Consider the following 26,443-nt stretch of genomic DNA (forward strand, 5'->3'; position numbering starts at 1 on the left):
TTGAGCTCCTTAAGTGTCTCATTCTCAGGCAGCTATTCCAATTCTCAAATAATTTTTATGACTCTTGCTCAAATTTTCCTGTGTCCTTTTAAAAACACGGCCACCAGAAACAAAGGCACTCAGGGTATTCATAGTCAACGGTTTGTCCCTTTTCCCAAAATTCTTTAGATTCTCTTATTTCGTGCTGTGGGTTCCCCAGTCTGTAGAAGACTTTCTTGCTCCTATGACTGCTGATGTCGTTTGCTCCAGGTGAGCCAGAAGTGCTCCAAGACACGTAATCTAGCATCAAAAAATTGTGTGGACCTTTGCTCTGATTGGTGTAACTATTCTTAAGCCTTTTTTTGCCCATTTGTAGGAGTGATTTTAAATTATTAATGCTCGGGAACTGGGACCTTTGTGTATTTTACATTCTGAAAGGACAAGAACTTGAGCTCTTTGGGATTGTCCAAAATCACCATTGATTATAACTGAGCCTGTTTGTTCTTGTAGAGGAAACTGAGGCTTCTACCACTCTCCAAAAGTGATCTCAGTAACCAAAATGATGTTTCAGTTCAGGAAATGGTCATAAGAGATAACATAGGGGGATTGGCCAGGGAGGACAGAGTTCAGGAACCACTCAAACTTCTCTAATGAGCCCAGGAAGCTGCCGTGGTTTGTACACAGAATGATGCTGTCTGTGGGGATTTTCTAAACCTGTCTAGTGCTGCTTCTTAGACTCTGCTCTCAGACTGTTGCTTTGTTGGTTTTGTATTTCCTGCAATGTACCTGTGTTTATTAAGGGGATAGTGGATAATCACTCCCCACCCCAATAAAAAGGAAATTTTCCAGGTTGCCTTGATGAACTTATTTCTGTTACAATCCCTTATCTCCTTTTGGTCCTCTTTTCTGACTATGTTCCTGTTATTAGTCATAGTGATCTTCTGCTGACTATGAGCAAACTGGAGGCCAGATTTGGGGAACCTTGTGTTGCAAATATTAGGCATTTTTTGTTGCACCAACCAGCCTCCAAGATATTTATCCTTGCAATTATCCGCCAGATAGGTAACAGCTATTACCTGGTTTTAAGATAGGGAGGAGAAGCCGAGGTATGGGAAGCTTCAGTAGGTCAGGGTTTGAACTAAGATCTTCTGAATCTGGGGTAATTGTGCCTCCTCTCTGTTCCATCTTTAAAAAATAAAGCACACATGTTAGTTCTGAGGCTCACTTTCATCTTCACCATTCTGCCTTCAGAAATCTTCACTCCTCCTCGCCGCACTGCAGTCGCCCTCGAAGAGTTGCACAAAGGCTGTCAGTCGCTTTGGTTCACTGTCATCAAATATTGAGGAAAAATAGGAACAATTACAAGTTTCATATTAAAAGAGGCAATTTCATTTCCTTTCTGGAGTCTGTGTAGCTTTTTAATGCTATGTGAAGAAGCAGAATCCCTTGTGTCTGGTGAACGGGGCTCATTTACCTCAGCTCGGACCTCAGCCCTGTCGCGCAGGAGACGGGCAAGTGGACACCTGGGACCGGCCTGGGCTGGGGCTTGGAGATGCACTGTTGTATTTTTAATTCCCAGCTGGGGCCGACTGCCAAAACTAGGCCATTTTTTTTTTAATTAAACTGTAGGGGGGGGCAAGAAGAGCCACTAAAGACGGCTGGGAGCGGAGCCAGCCCGGCTCTGGTCGCGGAGGTGCTCCCGTGTAGGCACCTCCGCAGAGGAGCTGCCCCCACACGGGAGGCGTCCCCTCAGGGCTGTCCCCGCACACGAGGTGTCCCCCTCAGGGCTGTCCCCGCACACGAGGTGTCCCCTCAGGGCTGTCCCCGCACACGAGGTGTCCCTTCAGGGCTGTCCCCGCACAGGATTATCCCCTCAGGGCTGTTCCCGCGCCGCCCCTCAGCCCCGCCCGACGCGGGCTCCCTGCGCGCTCCGGGGCCGCCCTGCGGCGCGCGGCGGCGGGGCGGCAGCGCCCCCTGGTGCGCCGCGGCGGCCCCGCCCGGGGTCCCCCCTCACCGGGACCGGCGGGACCGGGTGTGTCCGAGCGCCGGCCGGAGCGTGGCCGGGTGTGTCCGGTGCGGGCACAGCCGGGCCGGAGTGCAGGGCACAGCCACGGCGCTGCGTGTGGCGGCGCTGGGGCAGGGACAGGTGCCCGGGGCCGCCGCTCTGGGGTGTGGCGGTGGCAGAGACATCGGGCAGCGGACGTACCGCTGACCTTCAGGCGAGCTGGCAGCGCTGGCAGGGGCTGTCTGTCACGCAGGGAGCACCTCAGCGGGGCCGGGGGGAGCTATGACCCATAGAACTTGCACCTTAAACACTTGGCCGGGGTCTCCGTGGGCTGGGCAGCAGCTCCCCAGAGATGAACTGCGAGGAGAGGCCATAGAAGACCTACAGCAGATGAGGCTCCGCAAAGTGTGAAGGGTAGCTGTGTGTTGTGAGCCCTCTGTGCTCATCCCTCACCTTCCAAAGCTGGGTTGTGGCCCTGGCCCCTGGTCTGGGCTGGAGGGGAAAGTCCCCTCCTGCTGCCACAGTGGGCGAGGAGGCTGCTGGCTGCTGCAGGGGAGAAAAGGCTGAAGCTGCCAGAAAAAAACTGTAAGGTATAAAAGCCTACAAATTGGGGAGAGCATTCTCCTTTGACAGAGTAAAAATAAAACCTGGAATGGGAAAGGAAAGGCGTGAAAGAGTTAGTGACAAAATATCATGTACAGCTGGGGAGATGATGGTTTTATTGGTATTGCAGGGGGGGAGGGAGAAGCTGAGAGGCAGTGAAAACACAATTTGGCCTAAAATTGAATTTCTCTGATAAGGAATTTCAGAAGCGGCTGCCTCATTCACTGTGCGGCCAAATAATCATATGCGCTTTAATAATCTTTATTTTACAGGAGTATGTTGCCAGGGCAACAGAGTGTAAGCAGGAGCACAGCACCTTGCAGATCACAAAGGCAAAGCTGCAGAAAGACATTTCAGTGAGTTTCTCTCTCCCTTTTGCAATGTAATGACGACTTATTTTTCATGCACTGATTTAATAATCTTATTGAAAGATCCTTTCCCGGTTTCTCTTATTCTTGTCTGTCTGAGCACGGACAAAGGCAAAAATCTGGAATTGTCAAGCCCACTGGGCTCAGCAAACTAACAGATGTAATATGTTTAGCATTTTTATGTAATTACTTTTTATTGCTATTTTACCCTACTTCTATTCCTCCCTGGTTAGATGCTGCTTCCCTTCCATTCCAACCCAATCAGGGGCTGGAGAGGGGCTGGGAGAGAGTTGGTAATTGACGGCATTAATCGGGAATTATTAGTGGGACGTGTTTTCAGAGGTGGGGGTTGGGTTGGCAGCAAGAGACCTTTTAGGAAGGGTGAATTGAATTATGGGCGATGCAATAATGAAGCCTGTGGGCTGTGAGCTGTAGAGGACACTCATCCTCGCAGAGCTCTGAGTGTTATTTATCACGGGCTCTGCGCTCTGGGTGAAAACCAGCACGTTGCCCTGCTGACATCCTCTGGATGAGGGGGTCTCAACTAGGTGGGCTGAAAAACAAGCTGATTTGGGATGATTAAAAATGGAAACTTCTAGAGATCTTTGATGTAGGTTAAGCTGGGAGCAGAAATGCCACAACCAAACCCTCAGTAGGGCGCAGTGTGACCAGTCTGTCTCTTGTAAACATTTTGCCTCTTTTTCTTTCTCAAGGGCCAGGCTGAGGAAGGAAGCGTGTGAAAAATAATTGTTGCAGGCCACAGAATGAGAGGTAGGGGAAGGCTTTGTGAAATGAAGTACAAAAACCCTGGGTCACCTCCCTTCGGCTGAGGAATTCCAAGACATCAGGAACAAAGGCTGACACCGGAGCTCAGCTGTGCTCTGGCACTGCATGTGGCAGGTCTCGCTGGCACCGGGAAGCAGCAGAATGTGTGGGTTTGGTGGGCTGAAAGACCCGGGAAAAAGACATGGTGATGGGGGTTTGCAGCCTCAGCTGAGAATGTCATGGTTTTGTAGTGTGGATACCGGCTCATAGATGTTACTGACATGGACCTTTGCTGTAGGCGGCCAGTTCTTTAAAGAACAGCACATGGATTTATGCGTTCTGTATTTTGAGAAAGAATTACATGAAGTGATATATTAACAGTTTATGTAAAATAATACATTTAATATATATAAAAATAATATTTAGGCCAAGCAGTATTCTCCCTACAGGATTACATTGTGGCAAACACTACTGGTTTTCTCTGAGTCAGCATCCCCCAGTCACTGTGAATGTGACATGTTCCTTGAACCAGGGTTTTACAGAGCAGTAATAACTGCCCTGAAGCACATTGCAGAAATGTCTAGATTCAGGAGTGGGAGGTAATTCTGCAGAGAGCAACCAAACCCTTGGACCAGATGTGAGAACAGTTGCATGCAAGAGAGGGGAAAAGTCTGTTTGGAGGCTCAGCAGGAAGCCCATAATTCACGATGTCCCTGTGTCCCCAGGTTCGGAATAGTCCCAACCATATGGAGGTAGTAACACAGTGCTTGGAGTTTCACCACCACTACTAATGTCTAATCAAAGCACAGACAAAAACTGGAGTTCTGAATCCCAGTTAAAATTCTGTTGTTTTCTCGAAAAAGAAATGAGCATTTAGACCTGAGACATCCAAATCCAAGGAGTAAACTGTTCCTGGCTGCATTTACAAGAGTGTGTGATTCTGTGCAGAGTGAGGTGAGCAATTAATGCTGCATTTATATGTTCAGTTTATTAACATTGGTTTAGAAACCAAGTGTAAGGACATTGTACTCTCACTAAGAACTTCAGCTTGGCTTTTAGCATATTTGCACTGCTAATCCTAAACAGCACAGGATTGGATAACACTGTGGCATAAAAATTACTCAATATAAGATTCTGCAATAGAATAATGTACATTAAATATATACAATATAAAAAGCAATAAGATACCTTCTATATAATATTATATATGTAAGTGTATATAATTACTCATTTGTAGTTTTGAATGTGTATGTAGATTGAGGAGTTTAGGAACAAAGACAATTATTTAATGTTGTCATAAAAAGGAAAAATAAAACCTCTTTTTTTCTGAGCAAACCCTGGGGGTTTCACCTTCCTGCTACTAAATGAACAAATTGCAATAATGTAACTACTGGGTAAGGTTTTATCTGATTAGAATATTCAGTGGTGCCTGACACTGAATTGTCCCATTGTTCCTAATCTGGAGATATGCAGGATTTTCTGCAGCCATTGTAATATTTGTCCCTTTTTTTTTTTTTTCATGGACAGGTCTGATTACTATTATCTAGCCTATACTTTCCATATGAAGAAAAAGGCTTTTCATAAAGCAGAAAAGAATTAATTATGTACAAAACTATTTTTACTGACTATAAAAGCACACAAGCATAGTTCAAGCTGTTCTCCTAAAGTTTTTTCATGGCATGTGGGGTCAGGAGAGGGAATGAACAGAAAAGCTTGAATGCAAGATTCTAACTTAGTTTGTCTTTTTTCCCCACAAACCTGGAATCTGCTTAATCTTAGCATTTTTAATTTTTTGTATAGAAATAATATTTCTTTGGGTTCCCATAATATGACAAATATTTGGAAATTGATATATTCAGAAAAGGGTGGTTGTACTTCTCTGGGTGTATCTAGAGAACCTGTGGAGTAAACCACTTCTCTGTTGCTACCTTTATGTTAGCAGAAAAGCCAGGAATGAGGGAGCAGCCTGTTCCCTTGGAAGCGTTTGAGGAAAGATCTCCCCATTCCCATGTCCTCAGAGAGCTGGAGACAAGGTCACACTGATCTGAGGAAAGCCAAGTAACTTCTAGAAATCCCAAATCAGACAAACAATACAAGATCTGTCCACCATTCAAATTTAGATGAAGTCACCTTCCGTGCAGCCTTCACTAATGTTTAAGGGTTTGGTTTTTTTAATTATTTGGAATTGGCTGGTTTCTGTGAAATTCAACAGCTCTTCTCCTCTAGGCTCTATCTAGCCAAGGAAATCTACACAGTTTTTGTCATCTCTGCAGCATTCATTTCATAGAAATGCTGCACATTGATTCCGTTAAAATACCTAGATAGATCTCCTCAAAGCAATCTTCCATGGAGCCTGCAGGAAGGCAACTGACTGCAACCAGACTGGGCCACAGAAAGAACTAGGGAGCAAGGTGAACTGCAGACTGCCAGACAGACACTGGACAGTACTTCTATAGTTTTGGGAGACTGCATTTTTAGCTCCTTAAAGCCAGTGCTGGAGGTTCCTCTACAATTTTTAAATCTGTTTGTTTCTGTTTTAATAATAATAAACTTTAAAATAGAGAAAGTTAAAAGGATTTTTATTGGCTCTTTGTAAGACTCAATGGGGAAGCCCAAAGCTGAAGCAAAGTGAAAGAACCTGTACTTGCTGCAGGTGGAAGCAGGGTTATTGCCATCACAATATTGAAAAGGTTTGTCTTTGTACTGATTTTCCTATTTTCCTTAGGACTGATGGGATAAAATTTTTGTGAGAAATTGAAGCTCAGCAGCTTAAATACCCATGTATTTCTAGCACAAAATCTGGGCAATTTGCTTTCCTCTTCCTGCTAGCTTGTATCCTGCTGCCTTTTGAAATGGAAACTCTTCTGACCCTCTAACCCTCTTGTTACTCAGAATAAAACTCTTTTAATTGTGTTTTGGAGGAGCATGCAAGGAGCTCCCACACTACTAATCAGCTTTGCTGGTTTGGGTCTGTATCTCCAGGATTCATGTCAGCAGAATAGCTTGATATTATTGCCGCTCTGCATCACTGATTTAATGCTGAAGAACTTTAAAGGCGCAGGTCCCCATTTCTATCTGTGTGTTCCTACAGAGTGAGAGCAGCTCCTGGGCACCCCTGGCAGTATCTGGCACCTTGCAGGAGGACTTGGGCAGGCCCTGCTGTTCTTTGGGGTGCCCGAAGGGCTTCCCACAGTGTCTGAGAGGGCGACTGCCTGCTGGGCAGGGCTTGTTGTGGGCACAGCATTAACACTGAGACAGTTTTTTGGAAGAGACCTTTCATACCTGTTTGTTTGCAAAGTATCATGTGGAAATGCAGGTCAGCATTAGTGCCTGGCATGTCTTCACACAATTAAAAACAAAAAACCCCAAAACTCTTCTAGCTAGAGTCTGTGTTTTGCACTGGCCAGAAGCAGTTCTGAATGGATTTAAAGCAGACCTGTCTGAAGCTGTTTGAGGTCCTCTGCAGCTTTGGTTTGAAGGATGGAACTGCTGCCTTCCAGTGCCAGAACTTCAGCACTGGATAATACTGAAAAGCCTTCCTTTATATTACGAAGATGGAAATTGGTCAGTATAAAATCCTGCCCTGCTGTAGCTCTTCCTTGGGCAGACCTTCACCCATTTTAGCACTCTTCCTTACATCATGTGCCTTTTCACCATCCTCAGAAAACACAAACACTGCTTTAGCTTTTCACATTTCAATATAACTATGTTTAGCACTGAGATTTGCCCCAGCTGCAACCCATCGTACACAGAATTGCCACTGCTGCCAAATTACTGATGTTTGTTCATACCTCTGCTAATGTGCCTCTATTTGGCCTTCTGCATTCCAGGAGTAGGAAGGCTACTTAACCCGAGTCCTGGCTCTCTGATCCCGTTTGATCAGGAACAGTGATGCGGGAACCACCTTGGACAAATGACTGTACTGAGAACACTCCCAATTGCCCTGTAATAAACCTGCCATCCTCCCTGAAAGACACGATGAGGATAGAGAGGGCAACAGTGATTGAAAGGTCAACAAGTTTGAGCACTGACAGAATGAAAGAAACAAATTATAATGCTGAGGCCATGATGCTGAGAGCACCCTGTGTCTAAATCCTGGCGTGATTGGAGCCTGGGTGTGCCAGCACGAGTGCCAGCCCATCCTGGTCCCGCAAGAGAGGATGCAGGATCTCAGCATCCCTTTATCCTCTCTGTGGCTGAGTACTCACAGGCTTGCGTGCTGGAGATCACTCACAGAAAGAGATCAGAATTCACCAAGTGTCACAGTGCTAGGCTCCTTGTGTGAGAAGGAGCTCTGTGCTGATGAGTCTTCCAGCCTCCCAGTCGGGGCCAAAGACACCTGGGGCAGATCCCGTCGGTACTGGGGGATGTGTGCACCTGGCTATGCTGGGCTTGAGTCAGAATTTGTCTCTTAATAAGACGCAAAGAGAAACTTTTCAGTGTGTTCTCGATAAGGTAGGAAAATGGAAACATATTACAGCTGATGTGTTCTGTCATCTTGTCCACTTGTTCTGAAAGGGACAGTCCTGATGAGCTGGCTCTGGGCCTCATCCCACTGACACAAAGCTGGGAGGAGCTGGCCAAGAAGCCATTGTGTGCGTCCTCTTTGATTTGTTTTAGTGAAACCTTTAATTTGCTGGGGTAAAAATAAACTTTATGGTGCTTTTGTCATCCTGCAGTTCTGCTGACCCTACGCACTTTTGGGCGATGGCATTTTGGATTTGAGACCATTCAAATTCTGATACTTTGAGTTCTGGGGTTATTTTTTTTTTCCCTGTTGTAAACCAGTTAATCCATGTTCATGCAACAGTTGCATGTTTCCTGTAATTTTAAGACCTGAAGTCTGAACAAAAACTGCTGGTACTGAGCTGCTAGTTCAGTGTCCCAGGGAAACAGCCTACATGAGCTTTGAAGGATTTAATTAATGCCATAACCTTTGGGCTTTTTTTTATTATTATAGTCTTTTACACTTAAAAGCTTGATCTGTTTTATTACCTCAAAGCATGCACAAGATAGTGTTGTACACATCATCATCTCTAAACGTGAAGTGTTTGCACAAATGAATTTCAGACAACCTGCTATAAAGACAGCAGTTTGTGAAGTTTCATGGGGTAAGTAATTCCTGCAGGGAAAAGCTCACAATGATCAGAGATGCCTCCCAGCAGGAACCTGTGCAAGGCCAGGTTAGGTAGAGCTTAGACCTGGTGCACCAGCAGCCCCTTTCAGCTAGAAGGGAGCACATCCACACTTTTGTTTTCACATGCAGAGATCGATTTTCTCCTGTAGATGAATATCCAAATCTGGGTGATTATAACAGAGAAATGAGATCCCATGTTTTTACCACAAACATGATAACCCAGGATGTGATTTCCTGACCATGGTTGAAAACATGTTCAGGTGGCATTGCTCTTAAGGAGTCTTTTCTGATTCATTTTCATTTCAGGGTGTCCTACAGACCTCGCTGACACCTGCTTAAACATGGCATCCACAGATAACTCACTGTTCTTTCTCAGGCATTCATCCCTCACAAGCAGATCTCTTTGGGGCAGGATAGAAGCAACTATGTTCTGAAGTCACAGAATCACAGACTGGGTTAAGTTGGAAGGGGCATTTAAAGAGGACCTAGTTCATCTCCTCTGCCCTGGGCAGGGACTCCTTCCACTATCCCAGGGTGCCCCAAGCCCTGTCCAGCTTTGCCTTGAACACTTCCAGGGACCCAGGGGCATTTGCTATTCTCCAAGCATGTAGTGCTCTCTGAAGATGATGATTAACTATAGCTCAGTACTTCCAGTACTCACAAGGAAATTGTGCCATGCCTTCCAATGTGGGCTCCTAACAGTATCCAAAGCATTATGCTGTGTGGGATTATTTCCATCAGCCCCATTAGTTTCCCCATTTTACATCATGTTTTGGGCATGCAGTGTTGCTATATTTTTATCAGAAAGCTTTAAGTATCATTTGCAGGAAATGCAAGGCAATGTGCAGACTGAATCTAGTATCTATCCAGGTCTGTTTGATAATGGTCCTGAAGTGATACCTGCTGATGTCCCTATTCTTTCATTTCACAGAGATGTTAGCTGCACATAGATATAACTTCAAGCCATTCATGGAGTAGTCACTGCTCACCTAGTAGCTTTGGAGACTCCTGTCTGACAAAAAGGATGCCCAAGAGAAGTAACAGTTTTGCTAGGAACCTCAGATGTAATATGGCAAAGCCACTTCTGAGACATTTAATTTGGTTTTGATGGAAACTCCAGCCACTAATTTGTCCCTTTGTAACTTATAGGAGATTATAAAGACTAGCTTCTCTGGGCACCCTGTGCCAGGACCTGACTACATTCATTACCACCACACTTGGTCTGCTCAAGAACTGCAGAATTACTCTGGTAAGACTGGATATTTTTCTGTCAGATGCAACTGAAGGAGAAAGAGTGGCTGTCAGGGAATTGTGATTACATGGTGTGAAAACCCTTCAGGTCAGTTGGAAAGTGATGTGTCACACACTTTCCACTCTGATGCATGACTAAGGAAGAATGCAAAGATTGATGGCAAAGTGTGATTAGGTGGATCAATAAACCACAGGATGTTTTGGATTCTGGAGCTGTAAGGAACAGTGGGAGGCATTGGAAAGTGTGTTTTCACCAGCACCTAGGGACTGCTCCCATGCCTGAAAGCAGGTACGAAACTAAGTAGGAAATGGCAGCAAGAAGCTTCAAACTGAATTGGCAGTGCCACAGAAAAAGTAGGGAAAAATAGGAAATGGGACCCCAGCACATTCTGAAATTTGCTGTGCAGCAAGATGTTTGTCTGTGGACTCTTTGTCCTTTACTGTGTGGGATGATTAAAGTAAAAAAGGCTCTTACCCTAAAGTATGAAATTCTTTCCCTCTGCTGTGTTCCTAGATTGTTGATATTCTAATTTTGAACAGATGTCTCTAGTAAGTAAATGGTGATTCAGTTTTGCATTGGCCAAGTTCATGTTCTGGCTGTAGACAGGAGGGACACACATTTCTTCCTGTGAAGGCATCAGAGCTCAGTCTGTGACTTATTAAATTGATGTGATGGTGGCCAATGCTCAGGTTCATTAACTGTAACAATTGTATTCCCTGAAAATTACCAGCCATTCCAAGGAGGGAAGAACCATGCTGGGATGATCTTTGGCTTTGTGAGAGGTGACTGATTCCAAGAAGCATTTACACATGCCAATGCTCAGGGGATCAGGTAACAGTTGAAAAGAGAGGATCTGAAATGTTGTGACTTTTGCTATAACTTTAAGAGAAGATAATTAGGGTTGCTGTGCCTGCATTCAGCTGGATTCAGAACAATGTTGATGCAGCTGCAAAAGGCCCAGAGCTGTTGGAATGTGGTCTGTGATGTGGTTGATTCAGCAGCTGAACTGAGGAATTTTATATCTAAGAGCTCTTTACTGAAACCAAAATATATCAGAACATAAATCACCCAGCACTTTTAAGCAGAGTCCTGGTGAAACTGCTCAGTAGTTTGTGAATTGAGGCGATTGGACTAATTGGATGTTGGACAGAGCCTGATTGAGTTCATGTCTCATGGCTGGAAATCACAAACACTGAAAGCTTAGTTCACCACGCCTTTATCACATCACCTCTTGTTTCAGGAATCACAGCTTTTGTTCATGCCAGGATCAATGTCTGAACAGAGAGTGTTTCCAGTAGCCTGGGATCTGGATGCTTCTTTCAAGGCCAAGATGATGAAGGATCTGGGCCTTGATACTCGCAAGATGAGCAGCTCTGCTTGGTGTAAGAGCAGGGACAGTCAAGTGTGTTCTCTGAACAAGTGTCTGATACTGGGATGGACTGGGGAAGGTTCCCTGATCACTTGTCCTCCGATGCAGTCCTCTGGTCACCTGGATCACAGGATTTTTGTTCTCTGCCTCAGCAAAGCTCCTCTGTTAAGTTTCCACTTTATTTGCTAAATTAATTTTCTATGAACTGAAAAGAGACAATAGGTTTTATTTGTGTATGTTTTGTTGGGGTTTTAAAAAATTTTTTGGTGCATCTTTCCTTGCTACTAGCTCTTTCAAATGAGGAAATTCCCAGTCATTTTCCCTAGTGCTTTTCATACTCACTTACTTTGTAGACTATTTGTTTATTTGATTTGTTATTTAAAATCTGTTTCCTTATGTCTCTTCTTTAATTTCCTCTTCTTTATCAGGGCTGCATGAAGGTAAGCTGAGTCCCAAAGCTATTCTATCCTAAATTCTGGTATTTTATATATATATATATATATATAAAACTTCAGGGCTAATGGCACCTATACCTGGGATTATTTATGGGTTTTCATAAAAAAGAAAGAGGAAAATACAGAATTGCCTCTTCTCTTCTCTTCCTTCCCCACTTCCCAACCCCCTCCCCACAGAGGAGTTTAATGTTAAATGATAAATGTGGAAATTAGAGACTGTCGAGAAAATCCAATTTGGTGAGGAGTTTTAAAAATCCCATAATAAACGCCGAGTGAAATGTATGATTTAATGCGGGGCGCCAATGGCTGCTATTATGTGCTATTAGCAAATCGGGGTTGAGAGTGAATCTTTATCACGGGGCGCGCGCGGGCCGGGGCCGCCTTTGCTGCTGCTATTGATTTGTAGCCGCTTGTCATAATGACATGGGGAAGCAATGAATGGAAGATGTGCTTTTGATAGGATTGAAGGGTGCAAAGGGGGGAGAAAAAATTCAGCAAGTTTTCTATCTCTTCTGCCTGATTAGATTTTTTTCTTCTTTTAAGAGCTTTCACATTCCAATAAAAATGCTAAATCAGCTCTGAAGCAGAATTGTTAGGGAGTAAATAGCCAGTCACATTTAAAGGAGGGAAATATCTGACTTTATGGCTCTGGCTTCACAGCAACTGATGAGTCTAAAGAATATTTCTGGCTCCACAGAAATTACAGTAGTGGGTGGTGCAAGGGTGGCTGGGACCCAGTCAGAGGACCTGCAGGCAGTAGGCATCGACATCTGTGGGATGCAGTTTGTCAGGAGGCACAGGAATTAAATCCCCAGTGCTGGTGTTTAAGGAGAGGAGGGTGTGCTTCATGACCTCTGAAACAAAAGTGACTGCAATGAAAAAAAATCTATATGCCTTATAGTAACAAATAATAAAGGTCTCCTCTGCACCTGGAAAGAAGATTTTTGCCACTTTAATTACAGGTGTTCATTGTCAGAAACCCAACCCAGGTTTAATGGGAAAGGAGTGCAATCCCTGTGCTGTTTGGGGAAAGTAGTGTGACTGTACTGGGGGCTTTCCTGCAAGTCAGGCTCTTAGGAACCAAGAGTAGGCCCCTGCCCAGCCATGGCTCTGGTGCACGTGTGGAATGAGACAAAATCCAGGTGTGCTCAGGAGTGGATCTGAGCACGGGTCTGTGTGTGCCTTTGCCTTTCTGATTAGCAGATCCTCGTGCTTTTAATTTCTTGTCTTCCAAATATTTTGCCAGCCCTGGGGAGGTGGAACTTGCCTACACCCCAAGGAGCAGAGTTATACCTTGAGCTCCTTTGCATCAAAGTCCGCACATGTCTTCTCTCTTTACTGCTATGATTATTACTGTTCTTGATATTATTATTATTACTCTGGCTGGCCAGGCTGAAGAGCTGTGGGTTGAGTAAAGTTTGGAACTCTGATATTTCAGTCCTCCCTTTTGGCCTGACCAGCCTCAGCTGCTCTTACTTACATAAACCTCAAAGAGCAGCTGAGAGAACGTGGTTTCCAGGGCTCACTCTCAGAGTATGAAATAGCAGATTAGAAATCAATGCAAAGAGTCCAAGTTCCCACTTCATCACTCAGGAGAAAGAAATACAGTATTCCTGGTCTGAGCTGTATGCTCATGAAAATCACATCCTTTAAAACAGCCTTTGAATGAAACAGCGATCAGTGGAGATGGGCGGATTTCATGTCAGAGGCAGGCAGGCTGATGGTGTGTCTGACGTGGTGTTCACCTCACCACCCCTGCTCTGACGTCACTCTCCAGGAGTGCACAGCTCATGTCCTGCTGGAGGCGGCTGCACATCTGCCACAGAAATTCAGTGCAAAACCTTGATGTGTCAAATGCTGCTTTTTGTGGCAGACAAAGCAGAGAGGATTAGCACCTGACCTGTTCCAGCTCAAGAGCTTTGACTATGAATCACACAGGGCTGGACACTTTAGGAATCCATCTCACCCCTCAAGCCATTCCAGCACACTCATACAAACAGAATGGATTATTCCTACAGGAATGGATGAACAATGAACCAGTGGGAACCCTTTGCTAGGGGAAAGTGCTATTTTGGGCCAGTCTTTTGTGGTGTTTGATAAGAAGATAATGAATTGATTCTCTGCATTTATTTGTGAAGGTAAATGTAGGCTGGGAATCAACTTTGGGAAGCTTTTGGTGCTAGTGTGATATTGCTTCCAGAATAGTTGCTTATACTTCTGAACAGATGAGTCAGCAAAAGTACAGAGGCATTCCAGCTCTGGTCTGTCCTATCTTTTGGCCCCTAGGTACAAATTTTATTATACCAGCAGAGGAGGCTGATCTGACAACAGCTTTCAAACATGAAGATGCTGCTGCCAAAGGAAAAGGAATAGTTTGTTTCCTGTGTTGAAGACTTGATGGCTTTAAATAACCACTGGGTTAGATCAGCAGCCTGGAACTTGAAGTCTGTGAACCGTCTGGGTTCTTTTGAAAGTGCTCTGGTCAATCTGTCTGTAAGTGTTCAGTGTAACTGTTCACATTGTATTACCTGTTTCCTGGGAAGTCAGAGACACCTTTTTGAAAAATGACAGGAAAAGGCCAACTTTGGTCCTTCCTTGCTCCTGCTCATGTCAGGGGTGGGACCTCTGAAGGTGCCTTCCAGCCCAAACAGTGCTGTGAGTCTGTGATCTGGATGTTTTACCCCAAGTGCATGTGGGTTGTGTGGCCCATGACATTGGATGCAAATTCTGTCAATGTATGATCACTATTTAGACCCCTCTATGGTGAAACATGAACAATCTTGGTCTTTTGCTTAGTATTTCATGAATAAACCTGGGCATAGAAAACCCTAAACCCACAGTGACAAGGATAAACAACGGAATGGCAAACAGTAACATAATTTTGGTAAGATCCCGTCAGGAGAGCAAAGCTGTGGAATTCCTGAGTTTATTGTCTTCCCTCTGCCCCTCTTTCTTATGTTTTCCCTTGGTTGAAAAGGGAGGAGGATAGGGCAGATTCTAACAGTAGCTTCTAAAATCACCTCTTTTCTTTCAGTGAGTACAGGTGAGCTATCTCCACAGGCTCCTAAAAGCACATTGATCATTTTCAATTTCAACGCTTTTCTGTAATAAAACTGTTTAGTGATAGCAGATAATTTTGGGGCTGTTTATTGTGTTGCTGTCTGTTGGAAGACCTGCAAAACCCTTTTCTGTCATGCTGAGGGTCCAAGGCTCTGTCATGCAAGGAGCCCCTTGCATGTGCACCCTCCCACTCCCCAGCACCACTGGGGCGCTGGCTCCAGGCACAGCTCTCTGAGCCGCTGCCCAGAGCATTCAGAGATGTCAGCAGATGTGAGCACTCTGACAGAACTCAGTGCCATGGTTTAGTTGAGGTGCTAGGGCATGGGTTGGACGCGATGATCTTGAAGGTGTCTTCCAACCTGGTGATTCTGTAATTCTGTGAATATAGGAAAAAAGACATTAGGATAAATCAGGTGTTGACTTAATCATGATCTTTTTAACAAGATGCAGAAATATTCCTCTGTAGGCAGTAATGAGGCAGTACATCCACTGCCAAATGTCCCTTCTAATTCTTTCAGTAAGAAATAAACATGACTATCTGACATCCTATAGCACAAGTGCCTTCGCAGTGATGCCGTCCAAGGACTGACCAGGTGGTGTGGGAAGTAGTTGTGGGTTTTGCAGGTTATCTCATTTTTGTCAGCACAGTACAAATGTTTAAATATTGCTGGTCTTTGCTGCAGACCCTCTCCTTAGAAATCAGGGTTGGAGTTTCTGGAGCTGTTTAAAACTACATAACTGGCCATGCTAAAAGAGAATGTTCCAGTGTTCCTCCCTTCTCAGCTTTGAAATTTGTTCCTGCACCTCCTTGTGCTGGCATCGGAGCCAAAGCAGAGGCAGTCTGGTGAGTGTTGATGTGGGGTAACATCCCATTAGAGGTGAGAGGACATCTTCTTCCTCCTTGGAAGTTTTCCAGCATGTTAGGTCAAACACACAGTAAAGCACTTCATGACAATTTTGCAGGGTGCTCTGTTCCCACTGCCCTGGGTGGATTCTGAGCTCTTTTCGGTTCTCAAGGCTCATGGTGTAGCAGCTGTCAGACAGTGTGACAGCCACACATCCTGTTAGCCAACATGACTCCCACATGCTCTGTGGGACACGTGCCAGGCACTGAAACAGCACCCAGGGCCATGGATCTGACTAGGCGAGCAGGAGGAGTGTGCTCAGCAGTAGCCTTGCTCACAGGCTGCCAAGACAAATATTCCTTAAAGGAGACCATTAAGTAAAATAATCTTAATATACATAGGGAACATCTATGACAAAATATATGATGCACGTGTGTATACTTGCTGTATTTAAAACTTGAATTAGTGAGAGGGACACAGCATCATGTTTGTCCGAGGAATGCTCAGAACTGCTCAGTGGAGACAGTGTGCTTGGGATAATCTGTTGCCTGGTGAAATGTGTTCCTGTTCTGAGTTAGATGTGCAAGATACAGGACACAAAACACCAGTTCTCCTGGGAATGTGATCCAGCTGTTCTGTGTGGCCTTTGAAATGTGCACTTCATGCTGCTGGAGATGAGTGTCATGGCAGCATATGAGAGAGTTTTAGAGGCACACTGTCTCCCCACACCCCTGGGGCAGCCCTGCCCTGCATCACTACAACCCTGGAGCAGCTGCTCTCTAAGCCTGAACAGCTCATTCTCCATTCTGTTCTGGCTCCAACCATGGACGACAAACAGACTCTGCACATACGTGTGGGTAGGGAAGATGTGCTTGGGAAGTTTGCAATAGCTCAGATGTGACCCCTGAATACCTGAGAGGACAGTCAGTTCCCTTGGTGCTGATTGAAATCACTGGGCTCACACAGAGCTGTGTGTCACGGTGTTTGTCATTAGCTTTCTCCTGGGGTTTCCTGGCCTGAGTGATGCACGTTAGCTGCCTGACTAATGCTTGGCACCATACAGAGACCTGCAAAATGCTTACAGAGGAACGTCAAGCACACCTTTAAATATCTCCTCTTTATGATTCGACCTGTGAGTCTGATGCTTGCTTGGGCACACAGGTATTTAATCCATACTGAGTTGGAACTCTTTACCTGCATCCTGCAGGTCATAATGCTAGCAGGTGGGAATATGCCAATAAAATGTGCTGATAATTCTCATCCTGCAGCATTCTCTCCAAGCAGTCTATCTCTTCCTTGTTCTCCATGTCCTCACGAAGAAGGTAAGGGGAGAGTTAAGGGGTTGGGGAACTGCTGACTTTACAGCAGTTCAAGCAGGGGCCAGCAAGGCCTGAAGTGGGATGGGACTGGGAGGAGAGAGTACAAACCATCTGCTAGTAACATGTCCATCTTGTCTGAAAGTAGGGTGGGGTTCCTGCATCCACACCAAACACTGAAGGAGCAAAAAGGTAAATAGTAACTTGCAACATGTGTCAAATGTGGGGTCAGTGAGTTGTGCCATGAACTGATGTGTCCTGCTGGCCCTGAGGAGTTGAGCTGAAAGGAGATGGGCACAGCACCAAAATATGCAACAGCAGTGATGGGGGCAGTCCAAGAGCTGGGCTGTGTGTCCTGCAGAGAGCTCATCAATGCAATGGAGGCATGAGCCTGGCCACTGGTAAGCCCCAGTATATGGCACTGTGTTCCATGATTTTAGGATTGTAGGGAAGGAGAGGGATAGAACAATATTTGGTAAAACCACTGCAGTATAGAAGCTATTTGCAGGTGCAAAATGTCACGGTGTGCTGATGTGGGGAGAGGTGAGAGCTGGGCTGGAGTAAGGGGGAAAAGGAAGAAAGGAACAGTGGAGCTCAGCGGATGTTGTCCTGGTTTGGGATTGTGCTTAGGGATCTTTTCAGGGTTTAGTCAGTGATGGAGCTTGTGCTGACAGCAGCAGCTCAGAAACAGCAGAATTTGGTTATGATGCTCTCTGGGAGATACCACACTTTCCTGTAGAAACCCCTGAAGCTAACAGGCTCTGGGCTCAAGAGAGAAACCACTCGAGCAATCCATCTGGAACTAATGGGGTTTGTGCCTTTGATAGGGCTGTGCTTTTCAATACACCTTCTGTAGCCTTTGAATCTGGTGAGAGCTGAACCTTGTTATAATCATTTCCACACAGGACAACAAAGGTTCCTATTTAACCCAAAATTTAGTCAGCTATACCCTCCCTGGCAAATAAGCATGAATAATTACTGCAAATTATTGGGAAAAAAACATCTGTCTTAATTACATCCCAGAGGATGAAATCTCCCACCTTGTCTAAGTGCAGAAAGAGCAGCTGGCAAATGGAGGTTTCTCTCTGTCCACTAAATGGAACCTGTTTTCACCAACCCCAGACAGTTCTTAGCCTGTTTATTCTCCTGTTAATTAACGTTGGCACCTCAGAAGGACTTACCTGAGCCAGGAAGGAGGCAACCGCCGTGCTCTTTCCCCATCTTGGGAGGAGGTGCTCACTGCAGTGCCGGCCTGAGGCATGGAGTCGGTGACTGGTGGCCAAGTGGGTCCGAGTCCTGATGTCTCACAGAGAGAATGAATTCCAAATGCTCCGTTTCATCCACCCCAAAAGGCTTGAAACTGTGGGGACAGCTATTAGGAATCTTCCTGGACATGACCAAAGGTGTTAGTTCACCCTATATTAAAAATCACTTCTGGGCCTGGGCTTGACTGCACAAAAATATAAAGTAATCTGGAGAGTCTTTTATCTCCACTAGTAACAGAACAGCAATCTCCTCATGATTGCTGTGAAGATGTCTGTTGGAAAATGAAACCTGTCTGTTTCATGCAGGAAAAAATGCCCGTTGCTACCATCAGCTGCCATTTCCCCCAGTGCTGCCAATAAAAAGGTATTTGTGTCCTTGGGGTCTGCCACCGATTTGTTCCTCTTGTACAGTCTCTGAAAATCTTACTTGTTCATTGCAAATGTGCTGTGTCTGTGATGGAAGGAGCTGCTGCTCTCCAAACTTGAGTCTGGATGCTCCAGGGGACTGCTGGGGACAGGGAAGCTGCTACCTGGAGCTGTCCTTTAGGGAAGGGAAGGTGAGGCAAGGGCTTTGCAGGGAGAGGACCTTAATCTGAATCACAAACTTTAATTTTGTTGGAAATGTAAGATTAGCTGCAATAAAAGCTAAAAGGGAAGTACCTTGAACTCTCTGAAAAATCCTGAACTTCCTATTAATAGATCTGTGTTTAGAATAACATGACACATCAAGTTTCCCCAAGCACTGAATCATGTGCATTTCCATTAGTGCTCAGCATGTCTGCAGTTACACAGCCCCATCTGACTCCATCCCTCCTCTGCAGGCTCTGGAGTCATGGTGCAGCAAGAACCTTCATGGGTTCTGTAGCATCTCAGCTGTGGAGATTCATCACTGGCCTGGTGATTTTACAAAACATTTGTGTCCTCCGTACTTTATTAGTTCCTGACAGACTGAATGTTTATAACATACTTCTCAGCGAGCTGTTTGCAACTCATCGCCCTGCTTGCTTTATAGTCTATAAATATTTAATTCTTTAATAAACTGCTTATATGTAATATCAAATGACTGATAAAACCCTGTACTTCCCTCCCCTCTTCAGCAATGCTACTATTTGCAAAACAGTTCTTTTGGTGTTTTGAATAGCAATATATTCTTTAAATGCTTGAATTTCCTTTTCCTAACTAGCAATTTCTTCAGGTTATTTGGTGAATTGACAAACAACACAATGGCTTCTGCAGTGCTCTGGGAGCTGCCCTTTCCTAAAGTCTCCATGGGGAGACTTCCAAATAGTCAACTGACCATTCCAACTGGCTGCAATCTGAGTGTCTTGAACCCAGGGGGTGATATTTCTGGTAATATTTCCCATCTGTGCATGTTGGGAAGTGGCAGGAACTATTTGAGCCTGTTGGATGCAGAGCGAGGTGCAGGATGCTCCATGGGGGTGTGATGGGTTAGCATCCTGACTCTTGCTGTGTGCTGCACCCCCCTCCTTCTGCCTTGCCCACCGTATTCTCTATGCTCATTTTCCCAGCACAGAGCACAGTCTCCTTCCTGCTCCTCTTTGGTAGCACTTGTGGAGTGACTCTGATTGGGTTTGGTCCTAAGCTTCGTTCCATTTTCCCTGGGGGTTTCTCTATCTGAGGAGCAGGCAGCAGGCTGCTGGACTCCTCTGTCCAGTCCTCAGCCTTTGAGCTCCTCTTGGAGTGCCAGATCCTGTTCGACGTGCAACAGGAGCAGAAACCTTGAAGACTGCAGAAGTGTTAACCAAGTGAATCCATGGCCAGAGCCATCAATCTGCTCTGCAGCCTACTCCATGTCTGGGTTAGAAAACCCTCTGAGGCTGTCAACCAGCCATTGTTAGGGTGATGGGCTGCACTGGGCTGCACCTGGCTGCACCAGGATCTCTGGACAGAGTGGACAGGCCTGTGGAGCTGGCAGGGAGGGCTGTCTATGAGTATGGACACGGGAAGAGATGGTGACATTGCACCACCATGTTTGTGCCTCCTAGCCTGTCCATGAATCCTTGTCCTACCCTGCGCCTTAGGGCAGATTTCTGCTCAGGCTTTGCCCTGTTAGTCCCATCCTTAAGGCTCATGGCATGCCAAGGCACCATTCAGGATTGGGCACCCTGCTCTGCAAAACCAGGTTGGGGAAGGATTCAGCACCTGTAAGGATGACAAGGGCATGGTAGGGGCATGGTCCTTCTGTAGAGTTGCTTTCTGTTGGTTTCAGTAGTTCCATATTCCCAGGCTCTGTTTGGTTTGGACACCTCGGTACTGACCTGCTTTGAGGCTGGAGGTCAGAACGATGAGGCAGAGCCAGGCAGCACCAGCAGGGTTGGCGTTCTGCAGCATCCAGATCAGCAGTGTCACAGCACTGGGGTCAGGAAGCCATTGGCTGTGTGGTTGATGGGGTGGAACTAGATTTTCATTAAGGTCCTTCTGACCCAAACCATTCCATGATATGATTCTAGGATCTGCTCAGATCATTCCATCCGATCACGGCAGCTCTGTTCCTCACAGACAGCTTTGGGCTGCTCACTTGGGTCCGGGCTGGTTTGACTGCAGGTTCCTTGTCACCAGGGTGGCAACATGCCTTAGTTGTGCCCCTGAGAGGCTGCATGGGCATGGGCAGGACATGCACACAGAGCTGTTGGGTCAGGTTGCCTGTTGGGTTATCCTTCACATCCAGAATTTTTGCAGGCAGTTTCTAGTGGCAAGCCCAGGTTTGGAATTGCTGCCCGGAGGCCATCCTAGTGTCCTGGTTCTGAACAGACCTGGCAGCCTTTTCTCAGTCTCCTGGGCACCCTTGCAGAGCAGGGAATGCAGAAGGGACACATCTGTTGAGTTGTGGAAAAGGAATGGAGGGAGGTGACAGCTGGATGGGCCTGTGGTCAGGAGTCTGAACAGCATGGGGAAGCAGCTGCCATCTCTTCTACAGGTCATTGCACCCCCTGCACATTGCTCCTTAGACACAGACCAGAGTGTAGCCCTCCTGTCTGGGGTCTCAATGTTTGAGCCTAAGGCCCCCTGGTTACTTTGTGCCTGGGGGTCATGGGCTCTCACACTGCTGTGCCTGTGACAGGCAGCACACCCTTAGAGACAGTAGGGCCGCCAAGAGATTGCTCAGGAGCCTTTCTGGAGCCACAGGTATGGTCAGTGCATGCCCAGAGCATGGGAGCAGAGGAGAATTCTCCCACTCTGGGTCCCATATGCAACTGACCTTACTCTCCACCTGCCTCTGCCTTTTTGAGTGGAGACGAAAACAGTACTGTTTCCCTTTCTGCAGCACAGGTCCTGTCCACCACCAAGGGTGTGAGGAGGCTGTACAGTTGTCCAGGATCAGTGCAGGGCAACTTATGAGGCGAATATCCCTGAGCTGAGCTCACACGGCTGATGTCACAGCATTGCTGTTGACTGTTGGCTCATTCTGCCTCTCTTTGTTCCTTGCTGATGGATATGGGTGGAGGTCCCAACCCAGAAAAGCAGCTGGACAGAGCAACCAAAAGGTCCTGTTCCCCACACATTTTTGTACTTATTATATCCAGGTACCATTCACTACTCTGAGGAAAATGAGTGAGGGTGGATCTGACCAGCTCTGGACTCCCTGTCCTCGGCAGGCTTCCCAGTGGCACAGTGGCCAAAGCTGCTCTGCCCCAAGCCCCTGTGTCCCACCAACCTGTGGTGGGGATCCACCAGCCACTGTGTCAGCACTCTGTCCCTTGGGATGCCAGCCTGGCATCAGCCAGCACCTGGATGGCCTCTGCTGTCACTCCCTCGCTGGGCTGTCATCAGGCCCCTCCTTTGTCACTGAGCTGCGGCATTTAAAACATTCTCCCTCCGGTTCCTTTACTCCTATCCCCCTTCCACCACACACTTCATGGTATTTCTGAATGATAACCAGGAATCATCCAGGCAGCTCCCAGCACTCCAGGTCTCCAGCAGCGAGCACGCCTGGTGCCCTGGCTGAGGGATGAATGATGATAAGTAAATCACATGGTGGGCTGAACGATTTCCCCAAATGAGCCTGTTTGTCCCAGGCACAGTGCAAAACCCTCTTCTCCTTGGTGATAACCTTTCTGTGTGCTCACATTATGCATGTATTCATGTGACTTCCTCTGCCTCACTGCCACCTCTTGATTTAAATAAAAATAATTTATGTGGACATTCCTTCAGTTAGGATTCCCCCCCCAATAATATTTCGTTGATGCTCTGAACCCAAATGGGGTCATTATGCTTTTGCATATCATTAGGGCTTTATGAAGAACAACAGCGACATCTGCATGTGCCGCAGTGCCACAGAGATGGGGGAAAAATACAGAAAACAAACCCCAAATGAGCTCCAAGCTCATCTGGCTCTGTCTTTCCTCAGTGCCTTTGCCTCTATCACGGACACAAGTAATTGTACAGTGTAACCACATCATGGCTCATCTGAATATTCATAACCGACACAAAGACTTGGAGGAGAAGAGGAATGGGGAGGAAAAGGAAGGTAATTTAAATATAAAACAGCATTTCATTTGGAAGCAGAGTTCCCCATCCAGCTCAAGAGATTGTCTTGGTACTGATTCTGTCTGTCCATCTTCTCTATAGAAGCGTGGGCAGTGGGAGCGTCGCGCCCGCAGCCCCCACTGTGGAGAGAGAAAATAAAGCACAACAACAAACAGCGGCAGAACTGCCCCCAGCCAAAAGGGATGTTTGAAGAGTCGCCAACGGTGGCTAACCAGCTGCTGGTCTCCAGGAAAGAAATAGTCTATTGAGAGAGCTTTATAAAGACCCCAATTAATATGTTGTGCATGTATAAGATCTACAAAGAGCCCACTGTGTTCCTCCCCCCGCAGCCACCACCTTCTCTTCTTGATAAATGCCAGTGGAGAAGGATCTGTGCTACCAAATAATTGATTAATCACTTCAGTGGTGAAAACGCCCCTCTCCAAAACAGAGAAGAAAAACAAACACAAAAAGAGGCAACAATTTGCTAATTAGCGTGTAAATTACCGCTGGTTCCATCCTTCTTTGTGCTTTTAAAAAGGAAAAGAAAAGGGAAAGAGTAAATATAATCCCCATCTTAATGTATATGCTGTCTTCATTTCTTTTGTATTACTTTGGTATCCTTCAGCAGAATGAACACAGCAGTGTAATGTTGAGGCTGTGGCTGGCTCTGCTAGCTCGTTCCCCAAAGAGCTCCTATTTCCATTCCACTGGAGCTTATATTCCTTTAAATGTCTAGTGCAGCATCATTTCCCCCTTTCTAATACATCACTCTGCTGGAATTAGAAGAATCCAAGGTTATATCCAACTTCAAAGGTTTCCAAGTCATCATGATTTTAGTAAAAGTAGAAGACAGATCATGGAACAAGTCCCTGGCTTTTGAAGATAGGCATCACAGGGACCTTCCTCCCTCTGTCTCGTTCTCACTCTCCCACTCTCTCCCCCCAACTTTGTACCTCTCCAGCTCTGAATGTCCCGCGCTAGCGTGGTTTAATGATATGCAAATGAAATATGCATAAAACCATTCTACTGTATGATGATTAAACACTGGAGACATTAGCCGCCGACGCTTCACTGTTTGACTATAATAATCTTCCCCGAGCATCCACTTTGATTGCGGAGTTATGGAAACCCGTAGCAGTTGGCAGAGAGGGAGTAAGAGAGAGCGAAGGAAGGAGAGGTGCAGGGACGTATCACCCATCTCTGCATTTATCCCACTCCAAGAGACATTTCCCCTCTTTGTACTGCGTTCCTACTGCTGTCTTTTGTAATCCATCCATGCGGTCGCACCAGGGCAATTAACGGGAAAAAACCCTCTTTTCTCTTAATGTTTCAAAGCTCATTAGCCAAACGATTATTCCTCATTAACAGCGAAAGCTCATTCATTAAAAGAAAAAATATGCCCAAAAGATGCCAGCACTGTTAATCCCGAGCCCTGTAGCTGGGCTGTAGATCCTATGCTAGTATTTTCCATGCAGAAGGGAAGTGCACCAAGCCACAAAAAAAAAGCAAAAAAAAAAAAAAAAAAAAAAATAGCAATAATTTTGTGAGTTTTGTAAAATCCGCAAGAGAGGCAATTAATATTCCCATTGTATGACTTTATTTTTTGTCTCTCCCTTTTGTCTCCAGTGCCCTTCCCTGGCTCAGCGCCCAGTGCCAACAGAACACCTTTCAGGATCCTCAGCAGCGCAGACACCGTAAGTAGCCAGCCTTGTCCAGAAGCCCCTGTGCCCTCCGGACCCCGTGCTCCTTCCCTTGCTCGCCCTCCGAGTGCCACCTGGGTTTTACAAGTAGCACCTTCCAAATCTCTCTGTCTTCAAGTTTGTGCATGTCTGTGTGGCATCCCTCCTCCTCCTTCACTCCCATAGTGGATCTCGTGAAGGGCTTCAGATCGGCCCCATTCATCTCCCTGGTGATAGCAGTGAATGTAGATAAATCTCTGCTGTCTGCTTGCTGCTCCAGTATGATTTTTATTTTGTCTTCCGTGTACACCTAGGTCAAAAAGTGGGATGTATACTGACGGTGGGTGAGTGTGTGTGTGTGTGTGTCTCTGTCTCTTCCTCACTCCCTGTCGTTCTCTCTCACTGATGCACACACACATCTCCCTGCGTGTGTTACACGCGTGCACACAAATAAATACCCCCACACGTGTACACAGAGGCACACACGCATCTCGTCACCCCCCTGCCACAGCTCCTCTGCACCGACCGAGGCGGTGTGTGCATGTGTGTGTGTGTCTGTACGCACTGTTCCGTGTGCGTGTGCACACACAGGCAGATCGCTACACCGTCAAACATTCCCTCTCCTCCCAGCAGAGGCTGTGTGCAGTCTGATCCTGCCCTGTAAGAGCGGTACTCCTTCCTCCCTTCCTTCCCTCGGCTGTTCGGAGACCTTGGCGTTCGCTCCTCGGAGTCCCTCCCGAGCTGCAGATTTGGCACCTTTCCCTGAGGTTGTCCAAGTGGCAAATGGCACCGGCCGGAGCTCGCATTCTTGCAGCTTCTCTGGGCATTTCTCCCTCCATGTCGACTACTCCCTTTTGTTTGTTGTTGACTGGGCTGGGTGTGGTTGGGCTTTTTTTGGCATTAATTGTAAACGAACCTGAATGGCAAAACACGCCAACAGCTTGCGGGGAAAAAAAAAGCCAAAAAAAAAAAAAAAAGCCAAAAAAAAAATAAAAAAGCAAGCCCCACACAAACGCCTTCTGCTGCGACAGATGCCCATGTTGCCCCTGGCATGGAGAGCGGGCACAAGGGGTTTGTCGATGAGGTTTTTTCGATTGCTGTGTGTATTGTTCGCATTTCCCTTCTCCATTTATTTTTAAAGACTCCAAGATGCCGGCCTCGGCTTGGAACGGAGCGGTGTCATGGCGGAGACGACGGCCTTTGTCTCGCAGGGTGTGAAAGCATCCGTTGTGCTGGCTCCACTGCGGCAGAATGATGTCTAAAGGGGGAAAAGTGCTGGAAGTCCGAGTTGTGCGGCGCTGGCGGGGGAGCCCCATCCCCATGGTGTGCGTCCGAGGAAGGGCTCACGGCGGAGGAGCCCGCTCTGTAATCCTGGCACTTGCGCCTCCGGTCGCTGCCTGCCGTTTGCTCCTGGGGGTCTGGATAATCTCCCTTGGCTCTACGGCACTGTCTGGCCCGCGCTCAGGGCCCCCGTAACATATACCCGCTGCCGCGATCGCAGGGAGCTGTGGCGTTGCCACTGAATGGATGGCACTGTGCCAACTCCGCTGCCATCCGCCCTTGCAGCTCTTTTCCTCCCTCCTCCCTCCCGCTCTCCCCTCCTCCTCCTCCTCCCGTCGACTTGATGTTAATTAACACACGGGTTAATTGATTTTAAAAGCTGGAGAATTACAGTTAAGTTTTCCCAGCGGGTCCGGCCGCCAGCCGCCTGGCACGGCTGTGCCTCGCAGGGCGCAGGGGGGCCGGGGCTGCGCCAGCCCTGCCAAGGGATGCTCGGGCGGCCGATGCCTGCCGGAGCGTGCCGGGGCGCCTGCCACTCCTGCCTGCTCCTTCCAACACATCGCCGCCGTGTTT

At 46.7% G+C, this 26,443-nt stretch overlaps 1 protein-coding gene across 1 annotated transcript in view; it reads left to right on the plus strand.

The window, feature by feature from the left end:
- PMFBP1 (polyamine modulated factor 1 binding protein 1) overlaps window positions 1-26,443 on the plus strand; it is an 83,985-nt gene that overhangs the window by 24,372 nt on the left and 33,170 nt on the right. The window contains 2 exon segments of the mRNA XM_086848202.1: window positions 2,860-2,943; window positions 24,537-24,604. Coding sequence (XP_086704328.1) covers window positions 2,860-2,943; window positions 24,537-24,604 — 152 coding nt within the window.

Source organism: Cyanistes caeruleus, chromosome 12, assembly GCF_971803275.1.
Source record: "Cyanistes caeruleus chromosome 12, bCyaCae1.hap1.1, whole genome shotgun sequence".
NCBI classification, from domain to species: Eukaryota; Metazoa; Chordata; class Aves; order Passeriformes; family Paridae; genus Cyanistes; species Cyanistes caeruleus.